The following is a 22,463-nucleotide window of genomic DNA, read 5'->3' on the forward strand; positions in this document are numbered from 1 at the left end:
AAGCATAAAATTCATAAAAGCCAAAGTATAAACATGAAGCAGAATGTGGCAGGTGATGGGAAAAGAAAAAAAAAATACACAAAGGTTTTTCCCGAGCCACTAAGTAACCACTGAGCCATCTGATTTGTTGGTTGTATGGTTCTGTCAGGTCAAAGATGAAAAATGACAGAATACTAATTTTTCTTAGGCCTGAATTATTGAGATGAATATTCTGTCAAAAATACTCAGTACTTGGAAAAAGTCAGCTTTTTTGGTAGACATCTCTTTTTCCCCCATCTGGGAGTAAATTTTAAGACATATTACTGAAATTAACTTAAAAAAATCCCATTTTTTGGTGGTAGATTTTTTGGGTCTGTATATGGTCTCTATCTTTTTGGTAAACTTGACAAAAATATTTAACGAGTTTATTTTGACTTTTTAAATGATGTTCTTTAAAATTAGATATGGCTGCATGGAGCTATAGCTGGTCCTATTTAATTTTAAATTGATTGATCTAGAAACTTCAGTGACATTATTCTCTAAGCATTACTGTAGAAAATTTAGAATTCTAGGCCTCACCGACCTTCTACATACTCTGAAATACTTTACCTGTTCATATCATCAAGATGTTCAGCAGCAAAATAAAAGCTTTTGATTTTAGGATGACAGGCTTTGAATGCACTGCAAAGGGAAACAAAGTACATTTATTACAGATTGGGAACTAAGTTCGAACCAAATAATTTTGATGTGCAAAATTACCACAACATCTAACCCGAGTTCACATATATAATGCTTCTATCATCATGACAGAAATCAGTAAAAAGTTCAATTTTCTGTCCACAAAACTACTTTCTTATTACCTCAATGTGAAAGCATTAAATGAAAAACCTGTAATTTAAAATCTGGAAATAAAAAAAAAAACCCTATCTTTTCCTCTTCCCAAATAAAATCAACTTACTATTTTTTGCGGCATTCACTGGCTCTATCAATTTTAAATTCAGGCAGACTGATGAATCCTTCTGCTTTTTCATCCTAAAGAGGCAACACTCTTGGTTAGGTTATTATATACAAAGGTATGAAAGTAATGATATTCTATAACTATGGCTTAGATATCTGTACTAATAAATATGTTCCTTTAATTCCTTAAATTTGACATTTTAGAGATCAGAAGTCCATGCTTACCTGTTGTATTCCATAAATTGAAGATATATTTTGAACACTTAGAATACTACTAAAATATGTATAGAACTTTTAAAAAGTATTTTTCTTATTAAAGTGAGAATAGAAAATTCTTTAATTCTCAAAGTGGAATGTGTTTTATAACTAATTTTCTGGTCGGAATATATATACACTTCTATAATATATAAAATAAATGTAGTCCACTTTTGTAATTCACAATTTTCTATTTTTCTTAATGTTCAGATGTAAAATATAGCAACGTTTACTGATTCAATTTCCCTCCAACAAATCTCTTATCAAACCTGATTTTCTCTTCTTATATAACAATTACCTTTTATTTAATTATTTTTAACTTCCATTTTAGGTTAAGAGTACATGTGAAGGTTTGTTATACAGGTAAATGAGTGTCCCAGGGGTGTGTTGTACAGATTATTTCATCACCAAGGCACTAATCCTAGTACCCAACAGTTCTTTTTTTCTGCTCCTTTCCCTCCTCCCACCAACCCCTCTCAAGCAGACCCCAGTGTCTGTTGTTCCCTTCTTTGTGTACATGAGTTCTCATCATTCAGCTCTCACATATAAGTGAGAACATGAGGTATCTGGTTTTCTGTTCCTGCGTTTATTTGCAAATGATAATAGCCTCCAGCTCCATCCATGTTCCTGCAAAAGACATAATCTCATTTATGTCTGCATAGTATTCCATGGTATTTAGGTACCACATTTTCTTTATCCAATCTGTCACTGACGCATTTAGGTCAATTCATGCCTTTGCTATCATGAATTGACGTGTTTGTGTCTTTATGGTAGAAAGATTTATATTCCTCTGGATATATACCCAGTAATGGGACTGCTGGATTGAATAGTAGTTCTGCTTTTAGCTCTTTGAGGAATCACTACACTGCTTTCCACAATGGCTGAACTAATTTATACTCCCACCAACAGTGTATGAGTGTTCCTGTTTTCTCTGCAAGCTCGTCAGCATCTTATAACAATTATTTTGTGTATTCAAGAGTTTACAAATGAAATAGGTCAATTTGATTTTCAAATATCTGGCTTGGGGTATGTGCTATATATATAAAGGTCATTTTTCACCTGAAAAATCGAATGAAATCTATAAAATACTCCTCTCTCTAATGCTGGATGGAAAAACAAGATAGAAGAATTATCTAAAATATTATGTTAGATACAAGTTATCCCAACTAAGCTAAAACTATCTTTTGCTAAATAGTTTATCATTGTATCCCTTCTCCTGCTCATGATTAAGCTCCTCAGAGTTTTACTATCTCTAATCTTTATTTGATCTGTGCTATATCCATAGCTCCTTACATATCAAGTTCAAGTGAGATTACACTCCCATCCACTATCACAGAGAAAAAAAAAAGAGACTCAATTCTTTTAGAGTGCATGTTTGCTTTCATTGCTAAGCTTCTAAGCAAAACAAAAATCTGACGCTACTGATAGCGACTGAATGTGTGTTATGAGAAAGAGCAGTATTAAACTTTTTCAATATTTGAATATTTTTTCTTCCAATCTTAGAATAAGGACAATATTTTAAAATCCTTTTCCCAACTTTCATTTCTATGTTACATTACCCTTGACATCCATAATGTAAACATTTAAAATTTTGAACAATTTAAAATATTTTGAGGTTGTTACTATCTCCCCATAATGATGTAATGAGGGATTTTTATATTTCTCCTAAAAATATTATCACATTAAAGGTATTTCTTGCAATGTATACTGTAGAATTCCTCATTCATCTCTCACAAGGCTAACAGTAACAATAAGTTGACTGAAACTTAGTTCAATAAAAAGGGGCCATAGTTTTTCATCATTTAAACTCTGAAAGATAGGATATAATCTATAGTATATGGCAGACAAATCTGCAAGTGACCTTACAATAAAGAGAAACATAGGATACTATATGTTGCTAATACTTGATTGGCATATAAAAAGTATTTAATATATATCTGTTAAATGAAAATGTAGGTAAAATTATGGTTTGTTTTCTATATCTAAAATAAGACATACTTAGGAAAGCAGAGTATATTTTAGGTAATTGTGTGATTTGCCACAAAAATGTCAAAAGTACAAAAAACAAACAAATATTTTGATATAGGTGACAAAGATATTTACATTAAATAGAAAAATATTAACTCAAGATTTTACAAATAAAATGAGAGGTTCCTTTGAAAAATGTTACTAATAGCACACATATTTTTTTGAGACAGGGTCTTGCTCTGTTGCCCAGGCTAGAGTGCAGTGATGCAATCACGGCTCACTGCAGCCTCAACATTCCTGGCTCAAGCAATCCTCCTGTCTCAGTCTCTCAAGTAGCGGGGACTACAGGTGTGCACCACAACCCTTGGCTAATTTTTAAATTTTCTGTAGAGACAGGGTCTCACTATGTTACCCAGGCTGGTCTCAAGATCCTGAGCTCAAATGATCCTTCAGCTTCAACCTTCCAAAGTGCTGGTATTATAGGTATGAGTCACTGGGCCTGGCCTACCATATGTTTATTGAACACTTAGGATGTGTCAGGCTTCGATTCACTTCATCCATACAATAGCCCAGTGATAAGCATTATTATTGTTCCCATTTTGCAGATGAAGAAACTAAGGCACAGTAACTCAGGTGGTGTGATTTCTAAGTCTACTCTTAAACATAACAACATTACATTATAACCTGTCTAGGGAACATAAAATTATCTAGATATTATATGTTATAATCATAGGCATAATATTGTTGTTAAGTTTTATTTCAACAACATTCAACTATAAATTGATGAATGTCTTAACATAATAGTATTGAACTATTCACCCAGCATACTACATTAAACCAGGTATATTTTTTATAAAATAACAGCAGAAATCATTGTTTTAAAAAACTAATAAAGTAAACTAGTAGGTGGCTATAGCAAAGGATTAAAGGCAGATACTGAGTAAAGGGAATATCAACAAATGCTTTTGGCATATCTGTCAAGATATGTGATAAGTTTTGACATGACTACTCTGGATATATAAATCTGTTATACTAAAACCCCCAGAAAATCATAAGAATAATTTAAGTGTATTATATCTCTATATCTATATACCCCTATTGGGCCAAGTGAAATGAATACTTGCAGATTTTCAAAACTAGTCTACTAGATCATTTTTAAAGAAAAATGGAAATAAATTCAGGATATTAATTTACTTAAATTAGTAAAGGGCTTCCCCTCCTCCCCTTAAAAAAAAACAGAAAAAAGTGTAAAACTTTGAACAAAAGGAAGACATTAAAAATCATTAAATATCTACATATAATCCTTTTAGTTAAGCTACTGCTTAGATTAGCTTAACATTTTTATTTAGATATACAGAATTTTACTACACTTTATCTGTGTTTCAGATATGTGGCTACATTAAAATAATTGAGACATCTATCTTTCTAGAACCCCAACATGCAATCATTTTAAGAGAGTGGATTGAAAAATAACTGGCCTAAGTCTACTGAATTGGTCTTAAGGTGATTATATGATTTTAAAACTTTAAAAAGTCTTTAAAAAGTCTCAAAATGGTGGTTCTTTTGATTAAAGATAGAGAATGGATGAGACAACAAAATGTGCTTTACCTTACCTCCTCATTAATATACCAATACAGGGATGCATCCTTTAGGACAAACCAATATTTCTTCCATTTCTGTGAAAAATAACTCTTTGCATCTTTCTTTTTCCAAAGCCAGCCTTCACAATCACCACGACCAAGATCTTTGCAAGAAATTCGTCTTTTGCTCTTGCCTGCTATAGGACCTAAAGGGTGGAAATGCTCTTTAAATTTTGTAAAAGGTATGAAAGTAAAGGATTAGTCTACAGATACCAAAAAAAAGTATGAGTAATTCACAATCTTAAAAATTATTTTTATATTGTATTAGACTGGAAAAATAGAAAAATCTTTAATATTTTCCCTCACATAAGTGACACATATCTTAATCAGAAATATGTAACCCCAGTCTCAAAACTTACTGAGTTATTTTTTTTTGTAAAAGGTACCTCGTATTATAACAGAACTGAAGAAGCTGGCAGCTTTTGCACTAGGGGGTCGTGCTCTTCTAATCCACACTGGGCTCAGGAAAGAGGGCATGGATAAAGTGTGCTGGTGATTATCAAAGAGCAAAATAAACAGGTAAAAGGTTTCATTCCTTTTCTTACCTTTGTTTTTCTTCTTTGATTTGTGCTGCAGTGAGGACTGCTGAAATGTCTGAAATCAAAGATAAAAAGAATGTTATTATCTGATACTCAGGGTGTGATCCAGAGGACCAGCATGCTACACAGAACTCTCAAGAGCTAAATGATGACTCTAAACCCTGTTTGTTAGAGGAAGTACTTTCCCCGCTGAAGCCTGGAAACAAATTCATATACATCATGTCACTTAACTTTCTAATCTCCTGTGAAGCAGGAAAGGATATTATCTTTACCTGTATTTTGTAGGCAGAGAAATCAGGGCACAAAGTATTTGATAAAACTAAAGGCTTTTACATACACACTACTTTGTACCTTTTTTAGGGGTATATTGTACTTTGTCAGACAATATCTCATTTGATTCTCCCAAAATCTAATGAAGTAAGCAGGCAAATATGACTTGTTCACATGAAGTTCGTTTTATTACATAAGCCACCAACACCTACTGATCTCCTACTTCCTTAGTCCCTAAATATTTCAGCACTTGGAACAATATTTTCTTCTCATGTCTACTTCTGTCACTATTATTGGTGACTAATCTTTATGTAGATGATGTCAGTACCCTGGTTCCTCAGTTCCAATGACCTTTACCTCCAACTCCTCAGCTACTCAGCCCCATGATCATATGTTTAATATCTTAAGCACACACCAGCCACTGTATCTAATATACATGGCTTACACAGTCTAATACCGTCATGTCATCACTTAAAAAAAAAACTTTGAGGCATCCAGTTCATTGACCTCACTACTGTCTTGTGCCTGTATTTCTTTCTTTCCTCTTAGTTTCCATGGGATACTATTATAATCATTCCCTTGACCATGCTCTCTGCATCATACTTGCCGAGCTAAACATCCATCCCAGTTAAACCTATCTGTCTGTTCACTCCATGCTAAGTACCTGGACAGCTTGATATGTCTAGAGAAAAACCCACAACTATACTGATCAGTCTAACTTTCAATTAATGACTATACATCACTGGCTCCAGTTAGTCTACTAAGCCAGACTGTTCACTGGTATAACAAGATTAATTACATTCATATGATTAGCTAGCTAAGAGGGAACAAAGATAGCATGTGTGCTTTTAATTCACAGATATTCCTTCAAAATGAAATTCAGGTTATAGATTCTTCTTTTTCTTTACAGAGATATATCTATAAGAGGTAACTGGATTTTATAATTTAAAATTTGCTTTTTTTTTTTTTACAATAAATTTGTGTTTTGTGATACTTTATTATTTAATATCATTGCGAATTAGATAACATTCTACTTATATAATTTTCATTCTGTATATGATTTATACAAGTCTAATGAACATAATATTACAGATGAATATCAGTCCTAAAGATAAGGGTCAGATAATTTACTAACATACAAAGTTTTCCAGAAATAATCACCCAAGTGTTAAAGCAATATAAATATGTATGTATGTGGTATATGTGTATGTGTATATATATGTGTATACATACACACATATATATAAAACTTTGCAGCACTCATGGTTACAGAAATTCACCATCAAATTTTGAGAGAAAGCATAAAAGACAAAACCCATTATGCTGTGTTGATTTTCTTCAATGCACTTTGCTTCAAAATATTAACTCAAATAATAACTCAGGCTAGTGTGGTTAAGTATAGTTAATTTACAGATAGTTATTTTCCCTAAATTGTTTCATGGTAAAATTATGGATTGAGTTTGTTTTTCTTTTGTATTTCTGCAAGTAATCATTATAGTTTTACAGTTCATTATTTTGAAAAATGACAAAGATGGAGGTGGTTTGTTTTTTAGAAAGCTATATAGATAACAGACAGCTTGAAATAATTGGGATATATAATGTATCTCCTATGCTTTTTGCATGCTATTCCTTAGAACCTGAACATTTACTCTAAAAATCTACACCAAACATATTTTATACTCTTCAGTTTTTCTTTTTAACAAGATTATCATTTCTTTTCCTATAAGTATATTTACATAAAGATCACGATTGCAGAGTATAATCAGTCTACTGGAAAACTGAGAACTCCTAGACATTAAATACAGATTTATCCATCATTCAAAGAAGCAAAGCCTTAGATGTCCTTTGTAAATATTATAAATATTAAAATAAAGTTATCTTAAGAGAGATTTTATTATTTTTCCAAGTGACTTGGCATTTTTTAAAATGAAAAAGTTAATTGCATTATATGCTTTTGGAAGTAATTGGAAAATCTATTAAAACTATACAGTTAGGTCTTTGTGCAGAAAAGAGTTAACATAGCAGGCCTGAGGTTGCTGTCTTAGAAAGGCCTACTTGCAGTATTTGCCTTTGGTTGGCATCTAGGAACTTGGCTGGTAAACAGTTTCCTATACTGATAAGAAGCTTCCCTAAATGATAAGATTCATTTGCCCACATGGGGCACTGAATACCCACTTGCCTTCTGGGAGTCTGGAATGTTGGTAGTTGCTAGGCAGAGGATGTCTAAATGCCCAATTCAATATCCTTGGGTACTGAGTCTCTAATGGACTTCCCTGGACAGAAACACTGCACACATGTGATTGCATTTTAGCTACTGGGAGGAGAGTATGCTCTGTGTGACCTATCTTGGGAGGCAGAGAGCACAGGAAACCTACAGACAGATTTCTCCAGATTCCATAGGTGTCTTTTTTCCTTACTGATCTGTCTGTATGTTCCTGCTGTTTCACTGTAATAAATCTTAACTGAGTTCAACTGTATGTTGAGTCCTATGAGTTCTTCTAGCAAATCACTGAACATGTGGGTGGTCTTGGGGAACTCCAAAACAGCCTCACATTCAAAAAGATCCCTTACAAACTTATATTAGAAACTGTTCATTATTCATAAATAATGAACATAATCTCCTGAAAATGTTTTCCCTATGTCATCAGCTACAGTGTTATTAAGCACCTCTGAGGTGCACTGTATTGTCTTTTCTAGAACTCATGGAATTATTATCAGTGACAGAAATTTAATTGGTACATTTTTTTCCAGTTTTTAAGATGATGCAAATTTAATAAGAGCAAGACATTAAAAACAGACACATGACTGTAATTCATAACACAACTGATTATGTAAGGTACTACAACAACTAAAAATGAAAGAGGCCTAGAATCCTTGCATTCAGGATAAGTGTATTTCTCATGAGGTATTCATAACATATCTCATTTATATATATTTCATAATAGCTTCAGATCACCCCTCTTCCAAGTTTATGCTCAAGTAAGTATATTCTTTAGAAGTTCTTTCATAGCAGTCTGTGAGTGGCAAATTCTTCTAGTTTTAGTGTTTGAAAATCCTTCCTCTTGAATAATAGCTTGGCTGGTATAGAATTCTGAGTTGAAAATAATTTCCCTCAGCAACTTGAATATACTACTTTATTTTCTTTGGCCATCTATTTTTTTCTCTTAAGCCATCTGTAGCCATACAGTCATTTGCTTATTGTAATCTGTCTTTATTCTCTCTGTAGCTTTTAAAACATTTTTCTCTTTATCCCTAATATTCTGCAGTTTCACTATTATGTGTCTGTTATCATTCATCTAATTCAATCATATTTGGCATTTTTTGTGAGTCAATTTTTATTGAAAGTGTTATTTAATTCTGAAAATCTCTTCAAATGGTCTTCTTTACTAGCCCCTTTTTTTTAACTCTAGACATATGTTGGTACCTCTCAATTTACCTTCCATGTGTCTTTCATATTTGGTATCCTTTCATATTTCTGCAATGCCTTTTAGGGGAATTCATTTTACTGTCTTCCAATTTCTTAACTCTTTCTCTGATTGTTTCTAATCTAAAGTTTATCTTATCTATAGAGAGTTTATTTCATATATTTTACATTTCCAGGATATCTAGTTGGTAGTGGCTCTTTTGAATATTTACTGTTTTAAACTTCCTGTTTTTTTTCCCGAAATTTATTTTAAGGGCTTTTGTGACTTTCTTGTAATTTGCATTTAGCAAGGAAAGAATCACTTCATTATTTAGCTCATTGCCATTTTTAAAAAAGTATTAATTTTCTTTAGATGCTTTGGAATTTTATTTTGAGTGGAAGATTCTTCTTGGAGGGATATTTCTTTTTGCACTCATCCCTTTTGTCTAAGCATTTGGCTGTCTCTGCCTCCATTCCTTGGGACACTAACCAGGCGTTTTAGTGGTGGCAATGGGTTGCAGTCCCATCCTTGAAATCTAAGTGGAAGAGGCTCTGCTTGCCTTTCCAGTTGGTTACACCTGGTGAGTCAATTTTTAGATACCTGACATAGATGAGATCCACTGGTTCTCTGATTCTCATTAGAGAAGACTCTCAGGCATCTCTACCTTTATGGACTCAGTGCCTAAGATATGTGGCTTTAGTTCCCAATTATCACTGAGCATTTTTGTTCCTTCTGGTACCTGAAGCTTAGATTTGACCATGACCGTATGTTTCATTTCATTTTATTGCTATGTGTTTAGGGTAGGGTGAGTGCACCGGTGTACGTGAATTTACAGCACAAGCTTGTAATACTTATTCATTACCAGAAATGGATTTCTCTTGTTAGCATTTTTGAAGACCAATTCTCTAAAAAACCCTAACTTCATTATTTTCTAAACCATCATTTATTAAAATCTTTCTAATGCCTCACTAGCACTTTCTCTTTATTATAGTGAGCAACTGGATGAAAGTTATTTGAACTTTCTAAGAATGTTCTATAAATTCTGATCTTTAGCAACTTAAGAATTCATATCACTAGCCAGGACTTCTTGACTGAGCTAAAGCCTGCCTAACTGAGCAGATTTAATATGTACAAAACCGAGTTCATGATGCCTATCACCCATCGGCCAAATCTGCTCCTTTCCTACTCATCTATACCTTATTGAATAGTAATTACATTTTTTCCCTCCCTAGTGGCTCAGGTACAAAATCTTGGAGTCAATTTTAACTCTTTTCTTTCTCTTATACCCCATAGTGAATCCATCAGCAGGTTTTGTTAGCTTTATCTTTCAATGTATTTATAATACAACTTTTTCTCACTAGCTCTATTATTACCACCCTGGTCTAAGCCACCACAATCTCTCACCTGGATTACTGAAATATCCTCACAGTTCTCCCTGCTCTTACCACCTCTAATATAGGTAATATATTAGAATATATATATATATGTGTGTATATATATATGTGTGTGTGTGTGTGTGTATATATATCTTGAGACGAGGTCTTGTGTCACCCAGGCTGGAGTGCAGTGGCGCGATCTTGGCTCACTGCAACCTCCGCCTCCCGGGCTCATGTGATCCTCCCACCTCAGCTTTCTGAGTAGCTGGGACTACAGGTACATACCACCATGCCCAACTAATTTTTGTATTTTTAGTGGAGATGGGTTTTTGCCTTGTTGCCCTAACTGGTCTTGAAGACCTGGGCTCAAGTGATCTGTTTGCCTCAGCCTCCCATAGTGCTGGTATTACAGGTGTGAGCCACTGTGCCCAGACCCCTCTAATTTTTAACACAGAGCCAGAGTGATCTGGTTAAAATATGATTTAAATCATGTCATTCCTATATGCAAAACTCTTCAATGGTTTCTCATATCACTCTGAATAAATGCCTATATCTTTCAATGACTTGAAGGCCCTATATGATATGGTCCTCTGTTACCTTTGCCTACAGCTCTCCCCCTTGCTAATTTTGCTCCAGCTACAGTTGTTGTTCCAAGATCATGCCAAGTACAGTCCCATCTCGACACCTTCACTCTTGCTGTTTCTTCTGTCTGAAATGTTTTTTGCCCAGATGTTGTCATGGCTTACTCCCTTACCTCCTTCAGGTAATTACACAAAGGCTTTCTTTTTAGTAAATTCTTCCCAAGCTTCCCTATCCAAAACTATTATCCCAATTGCCCTCAATACCTTCTGTTCTTTTTCCCAGCTTTGTTTCCCCTCTGAGCAGTTAGCATTATCTAAAGTACTTAAATTTCTTGTTTATCACTTGGACTTCCTCCAAATATAAACTCCATTAAAAAGGGCAATTCTGCCTGTTTTATGTATTGCTTTGTCCTCTGCCTAGATTAAGACTTAGCACAGTAGGCACTCAATAAATACTGGTTATGTGAATGGATGTTGAACAAACCATCAGTAAAGAATATGGGTTGTAATCTTAATTAGCTGATTGTTTTAACTTGAAGAAGTCTATGAATCCATATATAATACATTATTAAAAATTCTGCTCTTTAATAGGACATTCCTTTTGGCAGATAAGAAAAATTTCCTTTTATCTAATCTGCTTTAGCACTACTTGCACAGAAATTGTCTTAGTGCATTTAACAGTTTAAATTTAAATTCACAATATGCCTGGCAAAAGTACATTAAATCTGTGTCAAAAGATATTTATGCTAATAATTATATGAATTATGAATGAATGTGTTGAAATCATAATTCTTTCCATAAAAATAGAATGTGCTAAAATAAAAGGCCATTATGAAAGTATTTTGATCTTCTTAACCATGGCGATGCATGCAACAGTATTCTGTTTGGCTATAAAAGATCCTTTTTTCAGACATTTGCCTGAAAAGACCATTTGTCTTTCATTCTGTCCACAGATGTTCTGTTCAAACTCCATTCCCTACTCCTTTGGATAGAGAAGTGTTGGGGAAGGGTAATTTGGGTCATTCTTATCCTCAAATTATCAGAAGAACTTATTTAATTGTGAAAAAAGTGAGTTTCTGTGTTACATTTTGAAAGCTCCGCTACTATTAAATTCTTCTCAAGTTGCAAATTGACACACTTATGGAAAAATCTGCAATCAAAATACTCTGTTGTTGCAATAATAGCAATTTCCTCTTACTGTAATTTTCTGCAAACTTCCAAGACTTCTTTAGTGACTAGTCAAATCAATAGCTTATTTAGTATACGTAAGAAAAGAAGGTGCTTAACAATTTGAAACACTTGGGATAGATGATAGCTACTTCCACATATTTATTTAAATAAACAAGTAAAATTTTTTGAGATTCTAAATATTTTACAAAAAATGTTTTCTCTTAACTCTCTAATTATTGTATGTAGGAAGAAAAATGTAAATATATGGAAGTGGGGTAAGATGCCAATATAACTAAATATTAAGTCGAAAATTTTCCATTTATAAGAAATAACAGCATAGAACTTAATGTCTGCTGTTGGTGGTGGCCTTGCTCATTCTGGTGCATGAAAGAAAACTTGGAGTCAAGCAGAGTGGAGAATGTGGCACTGCACACACAGTAGGTCTTTCATTAGAGTGGGATGAGGTAGCTCTGGATTCTGTCAGTCAAGTCGACTTGATTTTTTTTAAACTTTGATTTTAGGGTCAGGGGTACATATATAACTGAAAATGCCTCCACACTTACTCAAAAATAAGCATGCTTTATAAACATATACTAGCAAATTAGCAGTCAATTAAGAACAAAAATACAGTAATTGAGAAGAATCTAGAGAAGGTCAGTCAAACTGGTTAGGTTGGGCAGAGTCACTGTTCCATCAAAAAGAATGTCACATGTATCACATTCTGAAGGAAGGAGGTAATTGACTCTTATGCAGGATCTCATAAGGTGAGTCCTCCTGTTCCTGTACAGTGAGTGGTAAAGCAGGAAGAAGGGGAGTGATTACTTGGAGAATATTTAGGAAGACTAACATTAGCCACCACCCTTGGGAAATAAGAACTGCCATTCTGAGCTCAAAATAATCTTTTACTGAGAGTTTATTATGTGTCAGGCACAATAGTAAGCACTTATAAATGCTTATAAGTGATATAAATCATCAATTTTAATCCTTATAATATATCTATAAAGTGTTTATCATTAACCCCATTTTAAGGAAGAGAAAACTGAGACACAGAATGCATAAATAAGTTACTCAGGATCTCATAGGTAGGGGTAGAGCCAAAATTCAAAGCAGGTCTGTCAACCCCAAAACCTATACTCCTAACTAGTACATGCATTACTGCCTCCCAAGTAAGTATTCTGTAGTCATAGTAACAAAGAGAGAGAAAAAGTGCTTCTGGAACTAAAACATCCATTTGTGAAAACCTCCCCATGACAGGTGATGCAAGTACACTGCTATGTAAAAAGAAAGGATTCTCCAAAACAGAAAGATATCAGTGAGAAAAACACTTTTATATCAATGGAGATAATTCAAACCAATAACATCTTATAAATCTCTAATTTTCATGCTTTGTCAATTTTATTTTAATTAGCAAGTTATATTGCTCTGTGGGTTAGAAAAGATTCACAGGAGAGTCTGGGCAACCACTTATAATAATATCTGCATGAGAGGAAGGCTCATGTTAACATCTCAATTTTGCAAATAAGACAGAAATCAAGGTACAATAATATTATAAGGCCCAACCTAAGTAGACAGAGATGGGACTGCAATCATTATTTTAATACCAGCCTATTAACAGAACTCAGTTCAATTAGAAAACCCTGTGTCAATACTGATGAGAAAATCATGGATCCAGCCTGCCTTTTGACTAATTCTTTACTCGCTTGAGCTGATTCATTGTGTTACACCATTCTCCACCCAATACACTCCTGAATACTATGGAATGCTTTGAAATTACTTGGCTCACTTTCTGAAGGCATGGTTTTTACCTATTGCATTAGTTTCTATGAAGGAAGAAACCATTTGTTTAGGTCACCACTCTATACTCAGCTCCTAGCACAGGATATGACATACAATTTTCTGTTGAACGCATGAATTGAATAGTTACTCACCACCTATGTGTGGGACACTGAGGTATGGGCTATGAGTCATGGCTTCTTATATGCAACCTGCCAGCACAATCTGTCCAGTTACCTTCAAAACACATCCAGAGTCCAACCTCTTCTCCCCACTTCCACTTTAGCACTCAAGGTTAAGCCACTCTCATCTCTCACTTGAACTGACCAGATTTTATCTTGTCTCCCTGCTTCCACACTTACCCCTGGCCCTTTCAGTCTAATTTCAATAAACCAGTTGGAGTGATACACTTAGAATGCTTATTTTTTAGCAAGAATGGAACACACATTACCAATGAAGCAACACCGTGGTAGGAATCAGGAGACCTGAATTCTAGTTTTCCATATTTCAGTCTATATTCCAGCTCTATTACTTTGATCAAGCTACTGAACTACTCTTGATCTCAATTTCCTCATCTGCAAGATCAGGGATTTGCACCACATGTTCTTAGTATGTCTCATAGAACAATAACTTTCCATGGTTATAATTTAAAAATGAATGGAAAACCAGCTAATTATTACCAATGGAGACCTAATTATTGATGTTTTCGGAATTATTATATGTACACCTGTAATCAGTGTCAGTCTTAATACTGAATGCTAGATTATTCATTGAAAAGCACTTAGTTTATGTTTGAATTCCACCATGTATGGAAAGAACTTATCACCAGCCAGTTTAGATACAGCTATTTTGGGGTGCCTGACTGATGTGTACAATTAACATAGATTTGCACTTGAGACAGAGGCAGAAAATTCTAACAGATGAAAAGCAGAACTAGGGCAGCTCCTACTCCTGACACTTCTGTTTGACAGAAAATGTCGAAAAGAGAAATCAGAGTAGGCTTGCCTGTCTTTTGTGACAAAGAAATTTTTATGACCAGAAAAAACGGAGAGAACCAGATTTGCTGCCTGCAGGCTAGTGAATGACAAGGAAATAAACTATATGTAAAAGAAACAGAGAAATAAATATTATAGAAAGAATCACCTCTAATAGAGATGCATGAAACCCAAGAATCTCAAATGGAGTCACAATTATGGTATGATTGTTGATTCTATCAGCAATGATGTGACTGAATCATATTTACTGAAAAACCTTTCTGGTGTGGACTTAATGGTTTTATTTGTAAAAGGAACTGAAATCAAACAGTTTTTTTCTGATTACTTTAACTCTATTTTTAGGTTGATTTCTCTGATACAATGTACATATTTTCTCATTATGAAATCCTGTGTCAGTATAATTTGTTCCAAGAATGCTAGCTTTTATCTAAATATCTTTATCATATTAAAAATATGCTTATGTCACTTTTATTCTGAGATTTTTGCTCTTATATAACAGACAAGCTCTCCAACACAGTTACTTCAAATGTTTCCACATCTGGTAGTTTAAATGGAGTTTTCTTGATTTAGAGACTTTTTTCATAACTGAAATATTTTTCAGAGTACTGGATGAAAATATAAGTTTAAAAGTTTCAGAAGTCACTGTATGCAATTCATTTTACAATAAAATAATTGAGATATATAATTCAGACTGTTTCTTTTCATACTGAACTATATAGTAAAATGTTATTTTAAGACTAAAAAAAGGAAAATTGGTTTTATCTAACAGAAGGGAAAAAAGAACTTGATGGGTAGATATTTTAACTTCTGTGCTTGCAGCAGGAATCAAATTATTATTTTCCTGTCAATTTAGATGGCATTTTTCATAGTCCTCTCTGCAGTGCTACACTCATCTTGTAAATGAGAAAACTGAGTAAGATAAAGAAAGCAACTTAGGTAATCTCAGATATAAAAAATTAAATTACTGGAGGGCTTGATGTTTGCTGCCACTTCTTCAGAACTGGTTACCTCAAATGCACTTATATTACATTTTGCTTGTTCTCAACCCACTGGTGAGGACATTTTGGTAGTACTGTTGGAGGAAGGGTACACTATTTGTGCACTATCATAGCACCAGATACTGAATCAGATCTTTACATATACTGTCACCGCACAGAGCCAAAGCTTTTATCCAATTATAAAAATATATATCAAGGAAGATACAAAGAAACAGAAAATACAATATCCAAAAATATTTTATAGCAAATGAAGAAGTATACTTTATATGGCTGTTTCTTGTAATAGCCATATGATAAAAATTGAGAACATTATTTTAAAATGCAACTAAGTGAAGACGGTTCAACATTTGGCTAAGATATATTTCCCAATATATGCTTTGGTAAATTAAACAAGTAGGTTGTAGGAATGATAGTCTTACAGAGGTAGTCTACACTCTTGAATCCACTCTAGATTTTATGATAATTTAGGATTTTTATTTTACCACAAACCTCATACATACTGTCAGTAGAGAAATTTTCAAAGCAGGTTTTACACAGTAAACACTGATAATGGCCACAGAGAGGGAAATCTCAGTTTGGTAGTTTCCTATTGCATTGATTTAGCTAAGCTGGAAGGACGTATATATTTTAGAATTCCTTTATCTATATGGTTCTGGGTTAGGGTTGGCCACTACGTAAATTTGTGTCAATTTTGGAGAATACAAGTAAAGCAGCCCTTATGATCCGAAAAGTCAGGGAAGGCTGTCAGTCACTGTTGCAGCTGATACAAATTGTTTTACTTTTCTGTTGGTTTGCCTTATTGGTTTGAGCCAGCAGCCAGGCCTACAACTCTTCCAGTTCCAATCAGATGCCCTCCTTATGAACTTGTGAATCTCCATGGAGAAGGGTACTAGCTTCTTGCTGAAGTTAAAGGAAACACTGATTTGTGCTCATGGGTTTTAGTTTGTCTTGTTCTCCCTCACTTCATGTCCAGATTTTCTTCCCAACCGCTGGCTCTGCTGAGGCATCTTCGCCAGCTCCTCAACTGAATAAGATCTAGTCCTTTATTGCACGTCACTCTGAGATTCTAGTTCCCTGGTTGAACTTCAACGGATATACTCATTAATGCCCAAAAGAAATGCATTCTATTTTAGTCCTAAAAGGCTTCCTGATTTGCTCATCAGGAGATAGATTCCCTTACATGCAAATTAACTAATTTTCTTTCTATATAGAGTTAAGAATAGTTATTATTTGCTCAGCACAATGGAAAGAATTTTATATACAATGTATAATTTAATTTTGAAAAAAAAAACAGATAAGTAGTCTTATCCTCTTTTTACCTATGAGAAACTGAGGTTCAGAAATGTGTCTAGGTTCTTATAGCTGATTTAAATATATAGCTGACTTAAATATACGGCTCATGTTTTATAACTACAACAATATCCTTGGGCATCTGAATTTTAAAAAAGGTAATTCTCTTCTTAATGCTGAATTCTTATCTGGAGATGATCAGACACAAGACCCATTAAGTCCTGGGACCACTCCGGATTTATGAAAATAAAAGAAACCATGGGAAGACAACTTGTTCTCCTGTTTACTATGGCAGGAAAGTTTACACTAATTTACCTAAAATCAGTTACATATAAAGAACATGTTTGAAACATTGATCTATTTCTCAGCATTCCAGGTTGTTTTGGATTGAAGTCTATTAGGATCCTGATCCTAAATTACCCTGATATTTGTAGAGATGTTAAGAGACAGATTTAGCAATATCATTTAGAACTGAGACTCTAGGCTGAGCGTATACACTTTGGCCCATTGCCAATTGCTGTCAGAGTCAAAACCAGTGAAAAATCCTAATGGCTGCAAACAGTTTAACCTAGTTCTTAGAAAATTTATCTTTAAGAAACTAGAATCTAAAGGAGTCAGTTATTGCACCTTAATGTCATTTATTAAGAGGAAACTGGGGATAATTTTAGTATATACAGCAAATCGTTAAACCTATAGTTTTGTGGAAGTTGAGAGTGCTGAAACCATCAGGGGGGCAATATTAATATATTGTGGGAGTTAAGTGAAGAAAATAATTTGGTATGGGCTATGAACCTTCAATCAGAATAGACTTTAAAGAATTCTAGGGGTAAAATAATTCTACCTATAGTTTTATTAAACTTGAGATGTTTGATTAAATGAGTTATGGTGGCAAGGTAATATGAGTAGGGTGATTACGGGAGCTAAAAAAGCCAATTGCCTACAAAATTTGACGATGTTTTCTGAGGCGATAAAGCTAGGAGACAAACATCTACAACATACAAGGGAATGGGGTTTCTTTATGCTCTCTGATCAAAGCAACTAAAGGGAGGTATGTAATTACTGACCTTACCAACCAAGCTAAGGGCCTGTCATTGGAATTTATTTATTTTTTCCTCTAAAGTCAAAAAGGAATTAAAAATAAGACTAAAATTTAATAAATTTATAATTCAATTCTTCTGCATCATGTTTTACATGGTGCCTCACTAATTAAGCCAAATTTTGTGTTTTGCTTCCTGGCAGTCATTTTCTACCCAGGAACTAGCAGAATGAGATCCACATTTGTTCAAATGTGAAGCTGAAAGGGCTGGCTTCAGTTCATCAACAATCTGTTTTATACAATGAGGAACCAAAAATCTTTCTCAAGAATGAGGGCATATTAGTGAATCTTTCTGTTTTTTTAATGTTAAAATTTTAAAACTTAAAAATTGATGAAATAAAAATTTCTAAACATTTAAACAATATTTTCAAAATTAATACAATTGATGAATTTAATCAGTATCTTAGGAATTCCATTAAGTTACAAGTCTTGTACATCAAATCTCTTATAGGCTTCCAACACTTTAAAAGCAGCACGGAACATAACAATAAAAGCAAAATTGGTTATTCCCACACTCAATCAATACAAAAATATTAGTACTGTGGATTTGCTTCTTTAGTTTTAAAGTATTTCTGTATCAATATTTTGGAAATTTTAATATTTGAGATATATTTGAATAGTTATATAACTATTAAATAATTAAACTAATAAAGAAATAATTAAATTTCTTTAATAGTTATGTAACTATTCAGATATATTTCATTTTGGGTGAGTTCTCGCAGTTGGTATGTTTTGAGGAATTGGTCCATTTCATCTGAACTGATAGACTTACATGCACAGAGTTGTATTTATTTAGTATTCTTTTAATGTCTATGAGGGTTGTAGTGATATCCCCTCTTTTATTCTTGATATTGGTAATTTGAGTCTTCTCTCCTTTTTCCGTTTATCAGTCTTGCTAGATGTTAGTCAATTTTTTAAATTAAAAAAACCCATAGTTTTTGGTTCGATTTTCCCTATTGTTTTTCTGTTTTCAACTTCATTGAATTCCATGATCTTTATTAAACCTTTCTTCTGCTTTTATTTGGTTCTTTTTCTAATTTTTTGAGGTAGGGGCTGAGATTATGGACATCTTTCTTCTTTTCTCATATAAGCATTTAGTGCTATAAATTTCCTCTAAGCATATGCTGTCCTTTTATTTTCACTCAGTTTCATTTTCCTTTATACTTCTTTTTATCTATGGATTATTTAGAAGTATGTTCTTTAATTTCCAAGTGGCTGGAGATTTACTTGTTACCTTTTTGTTATTGGTGTCTAGTTTGAGTCCATTATAATCAGAGAACATACTTTGTAGTATTTCAAATTCTTTTAAAGTTAAGGTTTGTTTTATGACTCAAGATATCTTGTATTCTGATGACTGTCTCATGCACGTTTGAAAACAATGTGTAGTCTGCTGTTGTTGGCTGTCAGTTAGAAACTGCAGGTAGACGGTCATTCAGTACTTCTGTACCCTTGCTGGTGTTTTCTTTAGTGGCTCTATCAATTACCAGAAGAGGGATGTTGAAGACCCCAATCTTAATTGTAAATCTTTCAATTTGTCCTTTTAGTTCTGGCAGATTTTGCTTCTAGTGTTTGAATCTCTGTTGTTTGGTGCATACATGTTTAAGACTGTCATATCTTCTTAGTGAATTGAACCTCTTTATGCCAGTTGTGGTGGAGGAAGAGAAACACGACTTTTTTCATGGTTTCTGCTTTGAGAACAGGCAAGTATTGTTAAAACATTTCTGTCACGTTGGGTTAAAGACAGTCCATTGGCTAAAGAGAGCAGGCTTTTTGGGGGCTGTATTTTGTCTGTGCCTATTGATGTTTTCAGGTTGAAGGCTTTTATAGTACCCAGGCAAGGTATACAGGAGGCAAATAAAAAAGCCTGGAAACCCACAGCACTTCCTTGGGTCTGAAGGTCCCTAGCCTGTTTGCTTTATTCTTTTGTACCTTTCAGAGTCTTCTGGTAGATGAGTTAATGTATCTTATCCAGGTATTTTTCAGTTGTGAGTAGTAGGAAAAATAAAATAAAATGTGTGTACTCCATCTTATCTGGGCCTGAAAGTTTGTATTTGTGAATCTTTAAACCTTCAAAGAGTATTTCTATTATTAAATCCTCTAGTCTGGCCAGTTCAGTTATAAGTACACCAGTTTGTGGTGAATGAGAAAATGGGGGGATGGGAGGAGTACTGACAGTCGATTTCTTTTTTTTTTTTTAAAAACAACAACAAACCTTCCTAAATATATAAGCAAAAAGAACTATTAATATAAATGAGTCAGGAAGTACAAGTGAGCTAATTTTTTAGGACTAGCATTCACCAAAACAGTTTCATATTTACAAACAAGTAAAGCCAAGATTTTTTTTTCTTCTTCTTTTAATCATATATCTGTATCTAAGGCAGTGGGCTTCCACAGTTTTTGACTGTGGTTCCCTAAGACAGACCAATAGATCCCTTGGGTGGTCTCTTTATCCCCACTTTCCAATGGAAAAAATAATTAGGTGATATCAATAGACTGCTACTCTATAAGTACTGTTGGGTATAGATGATTTACAGTATCAGTCTTGAAAAATTATAGGTAAATATGAATCACTACATACTAGAGGGTAAAGCAAGCAACCTAAAACAAACTAAAATTGATAGTGATGAAGTCTAATAATAACTTATAATGAAAATGGACAGCAGCTAAAAACTATAGTTACTTTTAAAAAAAATCCCAGTGATGTATCGATATAGCATTCCTCCTGAAAATCATGAAAAACTGGATAATCTACTCTTGTGCTGTGCAATATGAACATGACTGCATTTTCAGGGCTGCATGGGTACTAGGTTGATATGGTTTGGCTGTGACCCACCCAAATCTCATCTTGAACTGTAGTTCCCATAATCCCCACATATTGTGGGAGGAACCCAGTGGGGGGTAACTGAAGCATGGGGGCAATTACCTCCATGATATTCTCATGATAGTGAGTTCTCATGAGATCTGATGGTTTTATAAGGGGCTTTCCCCTCCCCTTCACTCTGAACTTCTCCTTGCTGTTGCAATGTAAAGAAAGACATGTTTGCTTCCCCTTCTGCCAAGATTCTAAGTTTCCTGAGGCCTTCCCAGCCCTGTGTAACTGTGAGTCAATGAAATCTTTTTCATTTATAATTACCAAGTCTTGGGTATGTCTTTATTAGCAGTGTGAAAATGAACTAATATACTAAACTGGTAACAGTAGAGTGGGGTGCTTCTATAAGGATATTCAAAAATGTGGAAGCCACTTTGGAACTAGGTAACAGGCAGAGTTTGGAACAGTTTAGAAGACTCGGAAGAAGAAAGGAAAATGTGAGAAAGTTTGGAACTTCCTAGAGACTTGGGGGACTCAGAAGACAGGAAAATGTGGGAAAGTTTGGAACTTCCTAGAGACCTGTTGAATGGCTTTGAGCAAAATGCCGATAGTGATACGGACAATGAAGTCCAGGCTGAGATGGTCTCAGATGGAGATGAGAAACTTGTGGGGAACGGGAGCAAAGGTGACTCCTGCTGTGCTTTAGCAAAGAGACTGGTGGCATTTTTCCCCTGACCTAGAGATCTGTGGAACTTTGAATTTGAGAGAGGTGATTTAGGGTATCTGGTAGAAGAAATTTCTAAGCAGCAAAGCGTTTAAGATGAAGCAGAACATAAAAGTTCAGAGAATTTACAGCCTGACAATGCAGTAGAAAAGAAAAACTCATTTTCTGGGGAGAAATTCAAGCCTGCTGCAGAAATGTGCATGAGTAACAAGGAGCCGAATGTTAATCACCAAGACAATGGGGAAAATGCCTCCAGGCCATGTCAGAGACCTTCATGGCAGCCCTTCATATCACAGGCCAGGAAGCTTAGGAGGAAAATATGGTTTTGTGGGCCAGGTCCAGGATCCCCCTGCTGTGTGCAGCCTAGGGACTTGATACCCTGCATCCCAGCCACCCCAGCTATGGCTAAAAGAGGCCAAGGTATAGCTTGGGCCATGGTTTCAGAAGGTGCAAGCCTCAAGCCTTGGTAGCTTCAACGTGGCATTAAGCCTGCAGGTGCACGGAAGTCAAGAATTGAGGTTTGAGAACCTCTGCCTATATTTCAGAGGATGCATGGAAATGCCTGGATCTCTAGGCAGAAGTTTGCTGCATGGGTGGAGCCTTCACTGAGAACCTCTACTAGGGCAGTGCATAAGGGAA

General features: G+C 34.5%; 1 protein-coding gene across 5 annotated transcripts in view; it reads right to left on the reverse strand.

The window, feature by feature from the left end:
- CNKSR2 (connector enhancer of kinase suppressor of Ras 2) overlaps positions 1-22,463 on the reverse strand; it is a 298,887-nt gene that overhangs the window by 64,214 nt on the left and 212,210 nt on the right. For all 5 annotated transcript variants that reach the window (XM_021674795.2, XM_021674793.2, XM_021674792.2 and 2 more), the window contains 4 exons: positions 5,345-5,393; positions 4,773-4,945; positions 938-1,011; positions 589-660 (listed from right to left, as the gene is read on the reverse strand). In XM_021674795.2, the coding sequence (XP_021530470.1) occupies positions 589-660; positions 938-1,011; positions 4,773-4,945; positions 5,345-5,393 (368 nt within the window). The remainder of the gene's footprint in view (positions 1-588; positions 661-937; positions 1,012-4,772; positions 4,946-5,344; positions 5,394-22,463) is intronic.

This window comes from Aotus nancymaae, unplaced genomic scaffold (genome assembly GCF_030222135.1).
Source record: "Aotus nancymaae isolate 86718 unplaced genomic scaffold, 86718_ANA_hifiasm-v0.15.2.pri h1tg000058l, whole genome shotgun sequence".
Classification (NCBI taxonomy): domain Eukaryota; kingdom Metazoa; phylum Chordata; class Mammalia; order Primates; family Aotidae; genus Aotus; species Aotus nancymaae.